Raw genomic sequence first — 16,613 nt, 5'->3', positions numbered from 1 at the left:
AGAAAAATGTATGTGAGATATAGTTTTCTAATATGCATTAAGATAAATTTGTAGCAGCCCCAAATTAAAAGGACACCCTAGAATGATCAAAATCAGTGTGTGTACATATACCCCAGGTAACAGTGCTATAGAGTTGAGTGTTTCTCAGCCTTGCTTGCATATTAGAATCACTGGGGGTGCCTTTAAAAACAGTACTCAGATTAGTCTGACTTAACTGTCTGGACTGAAAATAAAATTGTTTAATGCCCAGGGATTACTGTGTATAGCCAGGGTTGAGAATGATTGCTATAGCCAGTGGATTCTCAAAGTTCACTGAGCATGAGAATCACCTGCAAAGCTTGCTAATCCACAAATTGCTGGGCCTCATGCCCAGAGTGTCTGATTCAGTAGGTCTGGGGTGCAGTTGCTTAAGAATTGGCATTTTTAAGTTCCCAGGTAATGTGGATATCTCTGGCCTGAGGACCACACTTTGCGATCGATCCACTGCTGTCAGTGAAACAGTTATTTTTTTTTTTTAAGTCATGTCTGGTGTGAAGCAGAGAAAGCCTGTCACACCGAGGAGCACAGCTGAAGCAGGACTCAGGGGCAAGGAGGGGTTTTATGTTCCTCCTTTAGTCAGATCCCCACCAAAGTAGTGTTTTAAAAGGTAAAGCGTAAGGAAGGACTAAGAAGATGCTACATTATGGTAAGCAAAGATCCTGTGATGTGTGCCTAGGACTGTGAGAACGTTCTAGAATGAAAGACACAGTGCAGTCCATGCAACCTCCTGCGTGCACTTGGGCTACTCAGGATGGGAAGCAAACTTGACATTGTTGACAGGGGCCCTTACATCACAGGCAGCACAGTATGGTTTTTCCATTACCTGCATTGATTCAGCTTCTTGGGATGTCAGGACTCATGGCTGGTCTCCTCTGTTGAGCTAAATAAAGGAAGATTTAGTTCAACTCGGAAGATAACGTTTAAGGCTTTGGACCAACCATCAGTCCACCGTCCAGGTGGTCTGGTAGACCTGAGGAGCCAGGCAGTTCCTTCTGATGCAGAGTCAGGTGACATCTCCACCCAGTCCTCCTCACCCTGTGACCTCTCTGTTCTCCCCGGCCAGGTATGTCATCACCAACCCCCCGTACGAGTTTGAGCTCGTGCCGACGGACCTGATCTTCTGCTTAATGCAGTTTGACCACAACGCCGGCCAGTCCCGGGCCAGCCTCTCCCATTCCTCCCACTCGTCCCAGTCCTCCAGCAAGAAGAGCTCCTCCGTTCACTCCATCCCGTCCACAGCAAACCGACCGAACCGGCCCAAGTCCCGGGAGTCCCGAGACAAACAGAAGTACGTGCAGGAAGAGCGGCTCTGATATGTGTATCCACTGCCACCGTGTGTGAAACTGTATCTGCCACTCATTTCCCCAGTGGGTGTTTCCAACAGTAACTCTCCCCATTTCCCCCTGTAGTCCCCCTTTTTTTTACACATATTTGCATATGTATGATAGTGTGCATGTGGTTGTCATTTTTATTTCACCACCATAAAACCCTTGAGCACAACAGCAACAAAGCAGAAGGACCAAAAGTTATTTATGATTCTAGGGGGACAATAACCCAAAGGCATGCTCCAGACCTAAATAGCTCACTGCGGGAACGAGGTCGCAGATTAGCAGAGTGCTTGCGATCCCTGTCACTTAGGCAAAGCAAGTGATCTAGTTAGGGAAGTTGATGTAGAAGAAAAGTTCATTCTGACTTATCGGGATTATCAGGGTGCTTTGGGTTTTGATTTTGTTCTTGTTTTCCTTCCTTCCTTTCGTTCTTATATATACACAGTCATATATACACACATGTTTATTTGAAACAAGCAACCAAAAAGGAACAAAAACACATAGAATGTTTCCACTCTCTGGGCGGAAGGATCGCAAAGCTTTTGAAAAGCTTTCCCCATTTGTGTCCAAGATGGTTAAGTCTCTGCTTGTAAGAGCACATCTGAGGTTTTTTAGCTACTAACCCAGGGCTTCAGTCCCAGAGCTGGCTTCCTTGGGGAGTTCAGATGAACATTTCTACCCTCACAGTGGAGGAAAGAATCGTATTCCATTTGTGGATCTATCAAATTCTAGTCATTTAATTTAAGTGCAAAGAGGTTTGATTGCGTATTAAATTGTTATTCTGTCTCCTTATGCTGCCATATGAATAGTTATTTTTTTTTCTTTCACTTTTGACATTTGGGATGAAAAGCCATATGTATCATAAATATCAAATGTAAGTCATTAAAAACTGCCTTCCTGGGACTTTTACATCTTTTAAAAGGTGAATTACTTACCTTATGTACAGAATAAATAATGCTCCGGAAAGAGCAAGTATTTTTCCACACATTCTCAGGGGACCTTTTTACTCCCCTCTGTTTGATTAGCTAGGGCCCCCATGCCTAGTAGGAGCGAGGGCTGGGGCCACGGTGCCGAGAGAGGAAGATAAAGCCAGCAGCAGATCATTGTTTCTTAGGAGCCAACATGCTAAATAAATCGGAATGTAGGAGGATCAAGCCACAGTTGACTCAACAGAGACAAAAGCCAGCTACCACCTTCAACTGTTGGTACAGCTGCATGACGCTGGCTGTCCCACAGCCGAAAGCTGGTGGGAAAAATTCCTCCTCATCAATTTCTTAATCGTAGCCAATTCACGCAGGCCGGTGAAGGGTAGTCATAGACAACTGCTCCTTGTCATTTTGAGCTGGGGAGGAGGAGGAGAGTACAACAGTGAGCCAAACACATTTTGGTATAATTATTTTTTTCTTTTGTTTTTGTTCTTTCTTTTTGTCAGTTAGTAAGCATGAGAGGAAAGGTAGAAAAATACCCTCTTTTCAGTATACGGTTGTCAGATGTTTTATGCATGCAAATCACGCTTTAGGCAGTGCAGTAGTTGTTAAAAACCGGCCCACCCCACCTTAACTGAAGTCTTATACAGATGGGCTGGCCCTGGGCTGGTAAATACATATTTAACGTGTTTACTTTAAAAAAATCCCATCCAACAGAAAAGGGGTGGAGGGGAGGAGGAAAATGTCACAGCTGTACCATCGCTGAAAAGGTGTTTTTATGGTGAATGGTTTGGGTTTAGATTTTGGATGCCCTGTTCCCCCAAGCATGGTAGTTTTGGAGATTTGCTTGCTGTGTGAATTGACAAGCACTTTTACTGACAAAATGGTGAGGCTCGGTCAGAACCTCGATCCCCACACCAAAGGCAGGGCCGTGCAGTATTCAAACCAGTGGAGGGGTGGGGAATAATTGTATACATGTATATTAAAAAGCCCTATGAGTGGAAGGTTTTCTTTTCCAAATTATTTTTGTCCCTAGATATTGATTTATATATTATGTATAACTACCTATCTTTTTATATATAACTATATAAATATTCTCTATATATACACATATATACACATATGTATATATGTGTATATATGTATACACACACACACACACACACACACACATATGCCCTAGTTTTGGATCATGAAGATCTCTTCATGCCTTCTTTGCAAAGGAGGTTATCAAGTAATGCCCTCAGAACATTTATAACTATAAGAATGTGCCAGTTAAAGTGCTCAACAGGAAATATGACAGTTTAAAAGCATTGTAAAACTCACATAGCTTACTTCTCTCTCTAAAGTGCAACAAGGATGAATAGAATGGGCCAAGGTATGACAATTAATGGTTCTGCATGACCTAGCCACTGCTGGGGGTTTTCTTCTATACCGTTGTCCTTGTGAAAACTTTTGTGAAATTAAAAAAAAAAGGAGTTACAAATTTTATTCTGTTATTGGTTTGTTTATTTTTATTTATATTGTTCTGTTTGTGGTTTTATTTCTTTTGTTTTGCTTTTTCCCCCTCCCATTTCTCCTCCTTCCCTCTCCCTCCTTCTCTTCCTCCCTCCACTTTCTAAATTGCTCAGCGCAATGAGGCTATGCTGCTGCTACTGCTAGACCCTTTAGAGTTTGTTTTGGTGTTCTTGGGTTTGGGGTTGGGTAATTTGGGGGGAACTTCTCTCCATCTGGCTTGCCTTTAAATCTGCACGTGGCCTCCCTGCCCACCTTGGTACCTTGCTCCAAGTTCAAAAGCATTTTCCCATCAAGAAACCCAGCTTCCTCCACTCCTCCCCCCCCATTACCACCACCCCAACCCAGCCCCCCATCAGTCTGTCCACATCTCTGTGTTTATCTTGGCAAGACCTACTAAATCGAGTGATGATGCCAGGTGATAAACTTTTCTGGAAAATATTTGCAGTACTCCATTTGGCAAACCTGCTTCTCGGGTAATATTTCATCCTCCTTGTGATTGAAACCAGGAGGGTTACTGATGGCAAAAGCATTGGTCTCCTTTATGTTTGATCAGTGTGACCCAAAATTAAAACTGTTCAACTGTATGTAGCAACTCAGTAGCTCAAACCCAGTTATCTGGGGCTAACGATCCAGTCTCTATATTACCTAGGTCTCTCCTGCCACCTGCCTTTCAGACATTTGTTAAATTCCAACCAGAGATTGGGCAGATAGAGAGAAGTAGATCTAAAATGCCTTTTATATGCAATCTGTTAGCAGCTCTGATGAGATGATATTGTGACGGGAATGGAGTGGAACCAGACTGTGACGTGAGATGACATTGGGGGTTTTCCCTGGACTTGGGCACACAATTGAGAGTTGACTATACTTGGGTAATGAATATATTCAGTGATGAAAAAGGTATTATTATTATTACTTCTATTTTATTAGCCAAAACGACTATACCATACTTTCCTCGATAGGACAAAGAGTCTCTTCCATTGTTTTCTGTGTGACCCCAAACTTCCCATTCCTCCTTCAGATTCTCTTAGGGAGGAGGCATACAAGTTTTATGTCTCTCTTCTCCCCCCTCCCCCCTAAAAAAGATTTGAGTAGGTAAGGGTAGAAAGTGAGTTATTTGAAGAGAACATATGTGCTCAGAGCCATGCAACTAGGATGTGAATGACAGGTAGAAGCTCAATTATCTGCTCCATTCTAGAAGGGAAGCAATTTGTAAGCCATTCAGGCCAATTTGCTTTAGGCTTCAAAAGGGGTAAACCTTAAAAGTAAGTGGGTAGACCAGGAGGCCTCCACAGCCTCAAAACTCGGATGATAATGAAATCATCAACATCCCTAATGATTGCTACTTGGGGTCCTTCCTGAAGCCAGTTCAAATGGCTAAAGAGAAAGCTTGGACCCCTGTGTGTATATTTATATTTATACCGCAGTCCAGAAAAGTCTCAAATTCTATTATAAACACTAAAGATTGTGCCCCAGAACTTAACTCACAATAGGTGCTCATTACATACTTTGAAATACACTGACCTTAGACATTTTTATATCTTTCATTATTTTATAAACCATCTCTACCCCATTGGCTTATCTTAAAAAACACAACAGATGCCAGTAGGTGCCCTCAGGATGCTGCTGTGCTGTTGGCACTTTCTTGGGCTGGATACCCAGTGCCTGGGAAAGGGGAACAGTCCTGAGAGCTCAGTGAGTGGAGATGGACTGTGTCTTCTGCCAGCGTAGCCAAGATCCCAGGTGACCAGGAAAACCTTTTGCCTGGCTCTTCTTCAGCATGGGAAAAGCCTAAAGGTGTCTGCATCCCAATAGAGACAATTAAATCAACCTGCCCGGTTCCTATAGCAACAGGCTCCTGAAGGAGAAAGAGAAGAGCACAGAAACTCAGGGCCTGTAGAAGTCCAGACAGGGTAAAATCAATGTCTCAGCCAGCTCCTTGCAGCCCATCCTGCTTTGTCAAAACATGATAAAGAAGTAGCTGTGGGCACCTGTCACTAACCTGGTTGCCTGTCTCCCACCAGGAGGCTGCACATTCATTCCTTGGGGAAGTGAGAGGGATTATCTCAGCCACCTGCCACCTGAAAGGGGCAAGTGTGAATTCTGCCCTCCAGGCATGGAGGGCCAAGAGGGGGCAGTTTGCTCTGCCCAGGCAAAGGCAGCATTATATTTCAGGAAGAGGAGGCAAATGCAGTCATAGTGGACAATTGCAAAGAAGTGAGATAGTTTTCATAAATTGCTCTGGTGCTAGTACAAAATGACTTTCATTTCTATAAAATAGCCACACTCTGCCCAGGGAGAGGAAAGGAGACTGTGTGACTGTGTGTGGGTGGGGTCCTCTGGGAGCCTGGGGGTCTGTAGGACAGAGGGTGAATGCCAGACCGCCCCTCAGAAACCGGTGATGTGAAACCACACAGCATCACCTTCGAAGGCTGCACTCCTTGTTAGCTCTTACTGTCCTCAACTGTTATGTCTATCCAAATGGAATCTTTTTCTTTCAATCCCTTTCTCTCTAAACCTCAGCTTGTGACACAGTGAGAAGAGGGGCAATTATTCCAAATGCCTTCCCTGTATCATCGTCTCCCCTTTAATACATTCTCCTCTGGGGAGTAGTTATGTGAAAAGGCTAAATCCCACAGCGCTGACAACCCACGGAGCCAGCAAAGAGACTCAATTTTCACAGTGCAGCCTGTCTCTCTGCTTCTGGGTCCCCAGCAGTAATGTCAGCCCAGATCAGGGGGCCTTCCCCACTGTAGCCTAATATTCTGGTGGCTGGAGGAAATGCTGACCCTATTCTGGACCCTTCAGTCTCAGTGATGAAAGTAGCAGGGGAAGATGGGGATGATTTGCGGGTGGGGTGGGGTGCCTGTGCAGCGAAAGTCAATATTTCAAAGATGCAGGTACCAGAGGAGGGCAGGAGCCCTGACCTCCCCAGACAGGTCACCCCTGCTCCTCACCTTCCATATGAAGACTACCCAACTAAACCCTCCTCTGTCGTCTCTATTGCTGCAATCCTCGTTCTTCAGGTCAGATTGCCCCCTCCCCCAATTTATATACCTCAGTTCTCTACTCCCAGTTCATTTGCAGTCATACTGAAAGATACTTCCCATCCTTATGTAGCAGAGATGTAGATGCTGTTGGTATCCTTGTGTGAAAGATGCAGAATCTGAGGGATAGATTTATTCACTGTCACCTAACTAGGAAGCAGCCGAGTGGAATGTAAAACTTAAGTCTATAAATTGTGCTACTATGGTATAATGCCTTGCTAATGTTACTAATAATTGCTAATATTCTTAACAGCTCACATTGACTTACCCTGTATCTGGACTTGTAGGAAGTGATTCATGGACCCTAGCGCCTTTTATCCAAGCTACAACATTAGGACAATCCTATAGTAGTTCCCATTTTACAGAAGAGAAACTAAAGCTAAGATACATTTTCTAATAACTTGCTCAGAGCCATGCAACTAGGATGTGAGCAAGCCAGGTCCATCTGAGCTTAACCTACTGCCCCATGCCATCTCCTTGGCCTACACCGCATTGCTTGTTCATGCCGACACATCATGGCATGGCTGGTCTGGAGAGGGGGCATCTGCCAATGGCAGTGCAGCTCTCTTACCAGCATCTCTCTGCAGTTACTTCCAGGTTTCATCTTGCTCTACTGGGCCACTTGCCACAGACTGTGCAATGCCACTCCCATCCTAACTCCAGCAGGTCACCTGTGTACTCCCAGGGAGGACGCCAGCACTCATCCTCAGGAAGCTGATTAACAAGCGGGGAGGAGGCCCTCTCAGTCAGACCTATTGCACTTCTCATCTTAGGGATGAAATATAGTTCCGGAAATCTTTCTGGCCTGTGGGCCGAGGCAAGGACAGGAGATACACTCAGGGAGTTGAATTTATCCTAGACCCCTACTTTAGCACGCTTTTGAATTTCTTCCCTGAACACCCTTCCTTATGGCCAATTTTGTAGCCACCCATGGTCACGGTTTCTTTTTTGGAAGGCAAGATTCACTAAACCAAGGTGTCATTGTCATACTTGAAACTCTCTCCACTGAAGCAGAAAGGCTGGCGATCAAGTGTGTGTGCCACTGAAGCCCTTTGGGAGAAGCTCCTCATGCAATGCCCCCGCCCCAGACAGTCCAGTGCAATGCTCAGAGCATTGACATATTTCCACTTCCTCTACATCCTAGCTCACCAAGTCTCCTCCCAAATTGAAAAGCCTGTGTCTCAGGCACAAGGAGACCTCAGCTTGCCTCCCAGATGGGCGTTAACACAACTTGTGTCAAAGCCGAATGGTCGAAACACAGGGGCTACTCTGCTTAGAATGCTCCTAGGGCAAGACATTTAAAAGGAGGGAGAAAGTAGATTACATGGGGAAATAATTCTCTCTTTCTTACAGGCAGCAGAAGGAAATTGATATTCTCTGCCGCCGTGAAAGGTCAAAATGCCAACTTTGAATTGAACTGTAAAGACTAAATTCTGAACAATTATTGTCGGCAGCAGCTGTAAAAATTTCAGCAAATTGCAGCTGTCTTAGGTCTTTCACCCAGAAGACCTACTCGTTTTCTTGTGCAGAGTTCACTGTCCCTTCCAGCCTGGCGTGAGCAACCTAGCACTAAATCCCTTTGCCAAACTAGTCCACATGGTGGCGAGGCCAACACAGGGGAGGCCCAGTCAAACAGCGCTTCTAACATCATCTTTACACATAAACCACTGGAAAAAGTCATAGTTTGAAATTGTTTCAGTGGCCTGGCAATGCTTTTAAAACATGATAACCATCACACTTTACTCTTCTCTGAAAGGTTAGTTTAATCATAGATCACAAAAAATTGGTTTCCACAAATGCATAATGGTTCATCTATGTCACACTTGAACTAAATGGTTTTTTAAATGGAGCTGAAATTATTTTGATGTGTACACAGTCCCGGTTTCTATACAACCTTTTTTAACCAGCCCATCAGGAACCTTGCCTCGAAAGCCTCATTAATAATTCAGATGTGCTGATGACTTTAAAAGATCTATGGAATTGACGCTCAGGAAGAAAGAAAGAAAAAAAAAAACTCCGCTTGACAAAAAGATAAATGAATGTAGAAAGAAGCTGTAGGAGTCTGGCAAGCTGTAGATCATCTCAGAACAGATTGTAACTTTATCATTCTGTCAGGGGGAATAATTTAAAGCACTTAATCAGTTAGCTTCGCTGTGAGCATGTAGCATTATGAATTCCTATCGTCCAATCTGTTCAAATCAAAGTGAACTTAATTATAATAGGTGAGAGAGCCGGAGCAGGAGAGAGGGGGGTAAGAGAGAAGGATCCACGAGGCAGGAAGTTTTCTGCGGGGTAAAGCGAGCTGCTGAACAAAGGGTAGTGAGTAAGCTTGCACCAGGCACTCCCCACCTCCAGCCATAGTGTTGACATCGAGGGCTTGGTGTACTTGACATGGTGAGACAAAGTGTAGACCAAGGAGAAATAAGCCAAGTGGCCATCAGCTAAACGTAGATGCTGGACACACACGTGCTCGCACACACAGCCCCTTCTGTCATGCCAGGTGAGCAATTTTTGTTAACATAACAGTTTAGGACCACCGACAAGGCAGTTATGAATTGCTATGATAAGCAGAAAAGGCGGCCGGAGAGGTTACTGTCTCTACAGCAATGGGTGAGCTTGAAAGCTTCTCCCTTTTTCTTTTCTTATCCTAAGCCACTAAAAGGAGGCATATGGTTCCCAAGTTAGACTGTCCTATTTGCTCAGAACATACACATGGCCTCTTTTCCAGAAAATTTCTATCCTAGAAAGAGGCAGGGTGAGGGCTAAGTCTTAGAAACTAGCATTGACTTGCTAAGAGATTGCCAGGCCATTGCATCGCAGCCAGGCCCTGAACGGGCCAAGTCAGCATTCTTCCTCTGCCATCTCTGCATCCAGGGTGGAAATGAAATGCCAAGTCTTCCTTGAGCCCCCTTGTCAACAGCTTGAGTTAGTATAGTCAGTTCAGACGGTGCCACTAAGAATTCTTTTCATAACTTTATACCAACACCAAGTTTTCTTTCTTGAAATTTCAAAATCATCTGAAAACATTGGTTGCTATTCTACTTTATAATCTCATTGGCCAGCAAAATCTGTGGGTTTAACTTAAGACCCTCAAAACTGGCTTGCAAACAAAATAGAAGGATGGAACAGTTGAGATACAAGTTAAAGTACGCTTTTTACAAGCAAAGCTAAGTTCTGGCTGAGAGACCGAGACCCTCCGTGAGATTCTACATCACTCACTCTGCGGCAGAGACAGTGCCCCTTACATTCCACTCAGATCGATGGATGCCCAAATCTCTCCTCTGGTACAATGACTATACCCAGTATTTGATATATTTAGCATCTTCTTCCCACCAAAGCTTTTCCGGTCACTAAAGGAACCCCAGAGAACATTACCAGCGTTTGTTTTCCAACCCTTCTGTATTATCTGAGGTTCCCCCTGGTGCCTCAAGTCCTCATGGCCCCTTGATCATCACTTGCTATGGCAACAGAGGTATGTTTCAGGTTCTGGGGTTCTCCCTACATTGCACTGTCTCTCTTAGCAATGACTTCATTGTCAGCTTCTATCTATTGCCTTTTTGCATTTTTCTATGAACTTTCCAAAAGCTTTACCCTAGAACTAATTAAACTTCTCATTTCTCCTTCTTGTTCTCTATCCATTTTGCCCTTTAGCAGAAAAGAAATGGTTTACAGATGAACCGGATAATGCCTATCCCAGAAACATTCAAATCAAGCCCATGAGTACCCACATGGCTAACCAGATCAACCAATATAAATCCACAAGCAGCTTGATTCCACCAATCAGAGAAGTTGAAGATGAATGTTGACTCCCAGGAGACCAGAACTATTTTTTTAAAGCCTGATAAACTTCATAAATGGTGATGTGACTTTTCTTCCTCTTACACACTGAATCACTGGTGGAAACCTTAGGATAAGCGAGATTTGCAAGAAAGATAAAGTAGACAGATCTTTCTCTTTGTCTGCCTTGAATATTGCTTCCATGTATTTTGGAGAAGAAAATGATTTCATTTATAAATGAATATACTAAAATAGTCATGTATAGCCTCTAGCATTTTAAATTATTTTTATTTATTAGAAAGAAAATATATTTTTCTTTTTTTTTCATTGTCAAATATCTTCCCTAGATCTATACAATGCAAAACCAAAATGAATATGTGGCCAGACTCCTTAATGCGTATTTCTCTTCTTTCTCTCTTTTTCTTTGGGGAGAATGATGGTCACCACCACAATTAGTTATAATGAAAGGAAATGGATTATTTAAAAAAAACTTTTAATGGTTCAATGATGCAAACATGTATTTTAGTAAATTCAAAAAAAGAAGATGAAAGGTGGCAGGTGAATTCCCTGTATGGGTGTGTATTTTGGCTGCACTGACACCAGCTCTTAATAAATGGAAACATTTATTTTCACAGTTGAAAGTCATATTTTTGTAGTTTTAGTTTTCATTCTGTATTTCTTATCCCTTCGTTCATATACTTAAAGGGAAGACCTTCTCGCAGCTTTTCTACAATTGCCAGGTCAGGTTCAGCCAGCCACTGGCAGCCCCGGAGCGTGGTGAGCACACTGGCATGTGGACACTGAGGACCAGGTGCACAGCAGACGTGGCTCTGCCTATTGTCCTAGTGGTGTTGACTCCTCAGCTGTTATGCTTCTCACTTCATAGCTCTGAATCACCCTCGCAAGTGATTTCAACCATGAAAGGGTCTGGGGGGCTTTCCCCACGCCCCAAGTCTCAGAGATTTTAGCCTGAAAGATTGTAAACACTAATGAATCGTTTTGCGTAACAATAGGATGTGATACTACAGTCATTCTTTTCACTGAATTTTTGTTTGAAAGCCAGATATTTTCTATAATCAAGGAGAAGACTTTTGCCAGATTTTAGCTCTTTGGGCTTTCTTTCAGTCGCTGGGACAAAAACCCACAAACTTGCTACAGCAATGTGAAAATTAATAACAAAAGGAAAGCAATGAATGCACTTAAAACAGACTGTCAGGAAAGGCCTTTGAAATTTACCAGCAATGAAATCAGCCACTTCAAACTGGTCAAAATTCATTCTAGCCACCAGACACAATTCCCACGTCTCAGAGCCCTGCTGTCGCTTGCATGCCCAGTGTACAGTGGTCCCGGCAGCTGTTATATTCCAAACGACTGAGCAAGTCTTTTAATTTCAAAATTATCATCTTTGATACAGTCAGCAGGGTCTCTGGAGAAGCATGGATATGATAGTGATTTTTTTTCTTTAAAAATGTTAACTGTGGACACTTGAAGAAACCAAACTTACCAAAATACCCCCGCAAAGTCCCATAATATCTATTCCATTAATTCTTTAGGCCATGACCCTGTGGTACTAGTACGTTAGTGCAAATCAGGTCAGAGGCAAGCCATGCAATCACCATGGAAACATATGCCCACTAAGTCCTCCAATTACAACGTAGGCAAAATGAGCTTCCGCCTCTGTCCACTCCCTGCGGAGGCAACGTCCTCGTGCTTGTAGGCGCCGTCCTGAAGTGACTTGTCAGACTGTGTCGTCACATTCTGTAGCCTTAGCTCTATAAAAGTATTGTGAATATAATGTATGTCCAATTGGGTTGTTTAAAAACTACTTATAACCAACCGCTAGCCTACTCAGCAGACTAAAATGACGTCAGCAGTTCCTATTCAGGCTTCTAGGCATTTCCTGGTTTCCATTGTGGGGCGGATCTCTGGCTGGGATTTGACAGCTTCCCCGGGAGCCGGGCCTACTTTTACATATGATTTTGCATTGGGCTCTCTCAGCACATTCACACAAAGCCGCGCTCTTCTTTCCTTCATGAACCCTGGTGACTCTTCCCAGCTTGTGTTCCTGACAATCGTTTCTGAATTTGTCCTGTTTGGTCTCCTCCGGCGGGTGATGGTGGCCACCTAAATGACCTTAGAGGAACTTAGGCCACTGAGTCCCCTGCCCGCTGCCCTCTCCTCCTCCTCCGGCCACACCAGTCAGTCTGGAAGCAGTAAACTCCCTGCCCATCATTGCTGAAGACTGGAATCTGAACTTTTTTTTTTTTAAACTAAAAAGCTAAGATGGTTTTCTACAGCAAAGGAGTCCCCCCAAACACTAATTAGTGGGAATCCATTTTCTTCTAAGGTGGAGCAGGAAGCTCATGCTGTTTGCCTTTGTAATAATGAATTGGCCAGAAAAAAAAAGCAGGCATGTGTTTGAGGAGGTGTGCAAAATGATTGGTTGGTTGCTCCTTAGACAAAAGCTGCTTCCTGGTAGGCTGAAAGTGAAATGAAAACAGAAGCAAGACTGTAAGGTCCCTGAAGGGCTCCAGGAACACCAGAGCTTCCCTGTTTGTTTCTGTTCCTTGAACTCTCTGGCCCTGAGGGCGTGCTCATTCCACTGAGCAGGACAAACTCATCTTTCTGGATAAATTCAGTATAGAGCAATGATGGTCATCATTGGTAGTGTCATTGTCATAAGGCTCTGTCTGATCTGCCATCCCAGCTTGTGGTTTAGAAACGCTGATTTACCAAACTAAAGATTCTTTGGTGCTTTGGGAATCAAAGACTCACCAACAGGCTATTTAAAAAACAGAAAGCACCTACTTGTAAAGGCATCATCACCTTCATCATCTTTCTTTCTAAGAATGCTTTCACTTTGATCTGAGAAATTTCATATTTTAAAATATCACCTTGAACCAATATAAAACATCTTAAATAAAAGTGATTGTGACTAAGACATGTTGGGGGAACACTCAGACCTCTTTCCTTTGAAAGGTTGGGACATCTAATGATGTACTTTGAAGACATCAAACTATAATTGAAGACTTGAAATTAACTGGGAATTCAAATTGTTTGTTTAGGATTGGAAAGGGGAGGAGTGAAAAAGCATAAGAAAACTGGGCATATTTTCATGTGAAAAGGTGAGAGTCCAACTTTCCTACTAATGGTTTGAGGATTCTAGAGCTACATCTACAAATACCTAGCTATAGGTTATGAAAATGTCCTTGAACTCTCTGAGTCTCAGTGACCTCTCTGTAAATGAGAGTGAATCATATCAATGACTCTAATGTCCCTTTCAGAGCCGGGGGAACAAGGTCCAAGTTAGGAGTGGGAGCGTGGGACCCAGCCTTTGGGGACAACTTGTCCTGGGCTGTCAGGATGGTCCTCCTTGCTGCATCTCCCAGGCGGCACTCCTGAGGTCACTGTGCACTTGCTGCTTTAAGCACACAGCAGTTAGGTTCATTCTTTACACTTTGGAATCTCTTTAGGCTCAAAACACAAATTTCAAAATTCAAATTCTCCTGGAACACGTTGGTTAGATTTTTCTAAGGTTTTCTTTGCAATATCATTCCTGCCTGCCTTCTTTCTTGGCTCAAGGTTCAGTTTTGGTCAATCCCTCCACCTCTAACCCATATCCCCAATTTCCAATATGTAGTTAGAGGCTCATGAATACTGGATTTCTGAAGTTTTCTTCATTTTTTATTTCTACGTGGGTATCTGGAAGTAATCAGTCTTACTTCTCACTTTATTCCATATTCTCTGTTTATTTGATTTTTTTTCTTCCATTAGTACACTAGCTATCTCTTTGCTACTTGCGTTAATAAGTCTAATTTCGATATATCATTCTTCATTGTGAAAGAGAACCTCAGTAAAGGAAGCAAGAAAGGAAGGGGTAAAAAGAAGAAGAGATTAGAAAGAGAGAGAAAACAAAAAGAATACCAAACCAATTGACTGAGATGTGAACTACCTTACTCATAGGAGTTGAAATCCATTCAACTTGGACATGGAGTTCCAGTGTAGAATCTGCTCACTTTCTCTTCTATGTTATATTCTGTTCTTATTTGCTGCCTTTGCAGTGGTGGTAAAATCACCAATCACCAGAGCTCACGAATGGGCCTTTACTATTTAGGGTTTGACTCATCCCCTTTTAAATACAGAAGGAACTGAGAATTCACTTACAACTCACCTGGTAAATTACCTTTGTGCCCCTTTTTCACTCGGCCCATGTTCCTGAAGGGAATTTTTTTTTTTTTTTTTTTTTTTTCGTTTAGAACAGATGACTTTACAGTGGTTGGCAAACCATGGCTCGCGAGCCACATGAGGCTCTTTGGCCCCTTGAGTGTGGCTCTTCCACAAAATACCATGGCCTGGGCGAGTCTATTTTGAAGAAGTGGCATTAGAAGAAGTTTAAGTTTAAAAAATTGGGCTCTCAAAAGAAATTTCAATCGTTGTACTGTTGATATTTGGCTCTGTTGACTAATGAGTTTGCCGACCACTGACTTAACATTTAGATCCCATGTTAATTGGAGGAGGCAAGGTAGCCCTTTGGGTTTATTTATAAGAAAGTAGTAATTAGAAATTATTTCTAGCTGGTTTATATTGGTGTGGCCATATTGGTTGTTTAAGTGAAGTCTGTTTTGATTGGTAGTTCCCCTTGATGTACCAGTTGTTAATATTTTAAAAATCACCATACAACAATTCAAAGAATACTTTAATCTTATTTTCCAAGGAACTGCAGAGCCTAATTTGCCATTCCTATGGTAAGCTTGCTTGGAACATGTACAGGGAGAAAGCAGGCCATGTGCCCGAAGCAGCAGCCCTTTGTCCCTACAACAGTCAAATGCTCCCTGATATCACAGCCTCACATGGTTAGACTGAGAGGTCATTTTCAGTTAGACTATCTGTACCAGACCGTACTTTTTTTTTTTTTTTTAGCAAGAAAATTGGCCTGAGACTTCCATATCTAGAGATAGGCCAAACTCAAGACATTCATCAAGAAGCTAGGAAGAAAGAACCAAAACATAAGGGTATAAACAGCATTTTAAAGTGCCACTTTTACTACAGTGACAAGTTCACATAGGGGAGCTGAGGAAAACTAGGATGAGATCTCCTGGAAGGGGCTAGAGAGTAAACAGTTTTAAGGGGCAAGCGAAGAGGTTGAGACTTGGTTTAAAAAGTTCTAAACAGAGAACGATAAGCACTAGTGCCCGTGTGATGTCAGGTAGGAAGTTCTGAGATGTCAGTTCTTCCTGGAAGTCATAATGAGAGTGTGCCCAGGGCTGAACCTGTTCTCAGTGGCGTTGAGTTCTCAGGGTGCACGCACCAAGTCAAATCTCAACATTATGAAGCTCCCGTCTTCCTCCAATATGTGTTAGGCATCCTGATAGAGATGGCAGCTTAGCTGGAGTTGTAGGGGCTCGTGTGTGGGCTGGGGGTCAGGACAAGGACTATAGTTCTAGAAGAGGTTCTTTGTGAAAGGAACACTGAATTTGGACCTCAAGGGAAGAACCATGTGGAGGAGTGAAGAAATGTTGGATTCGCCCCGAGTGGAAGAAGATGAGAGCTATAAATAAGAGAAGGTCTTACAGGCATGAGGAGTGAGGAGCTGAGGAGAGGATTAGGGAAGGGCCTGGGGATTGGCATGTTGGGTCCACAGCAGTGTTTGTAAAGTAAGGAGAATGGCTGAGTTCTCCAAAAGAGGAAATATGAAAAATCAACTGGCAGAAGACTGTTAGGGGGCCACACCATGATTTTAGAGGCTAAAAGGAACAAAATAAGTAGACACTCCTGGGGTAAGAGATCTAGGGTACTCCAGACTCAGGAAAATGGGAAATGTGAGAGGGAAACTTTCAGATAGAGAGGGTGAGTCATCTATATGGTTGGAGGTGAAGGGTATCAGAGATGGGGATTCAGTAGCAAAAGGACTCACTTGACAAGGCCAGGAACCTTGTTAAGCTGTCTTTATCCCCAGAGCATTCATGAGGCCTGGCTCAGTG

The 16,613-nt window shown here is 43.2% G+C and overlaps 1 protein-coding gene across 10 annotated transcripts in view; it reads left to right on the top strand.

Annotated features, from left to right (window-relative positions):
• Window positions 1-11,791, top strand: part of KCNMA1 (potassium calcium-activated channel subfamily M alpha 1) — a 719,040-nt gene extending 707,249 nt beyond the window's left edge. For 4 of the 10 annotated variants that reach the window (XM_080687583.1, XM_080687581.1, XM_080687578.1 and 1 more), the window contains 3 exons: window positions 1,103-1,327; window positions 3,643-3,671; window positions 10,507-11,791. In XM_080687583.1, the coding sequence (XP_080543709.1) occupies window positions 1,103-1,327; window positions 3,643-3,671; window positions 10,507-10,661 (409 nt within the window). In that variant the 3' untranslated portion in view covers window positions 10,662-11,791. The remainder of the gene's footprint in view (window positions 1-1,102; window positions 1,328-3,642; window positions 3,672-10,506) is intronic. The other 6 variants (XM_080687587.1, XM_080687586.1, XM_080687585.1 and 3 more) reach the window with 2 other exon arrangements.
• Window positions 11,792-16,613: the final 4,822 nt, after the last annotated feature.

This window comes from Plecotus auritus (assembly GCF_963455305.1).
Source record: "Plecotus auritus genome assembly, chromosome: 9".
Classification (NCBI taxonomy): Eukaryota; Metazoa; Chordata; class Mammalia; order Chiroptera; family Vespertilionidae; genus Plecotus; species Plecotus auritus.
This window is presented reverse-complemented; position numbering and strand designations above follow the sequence as displayed.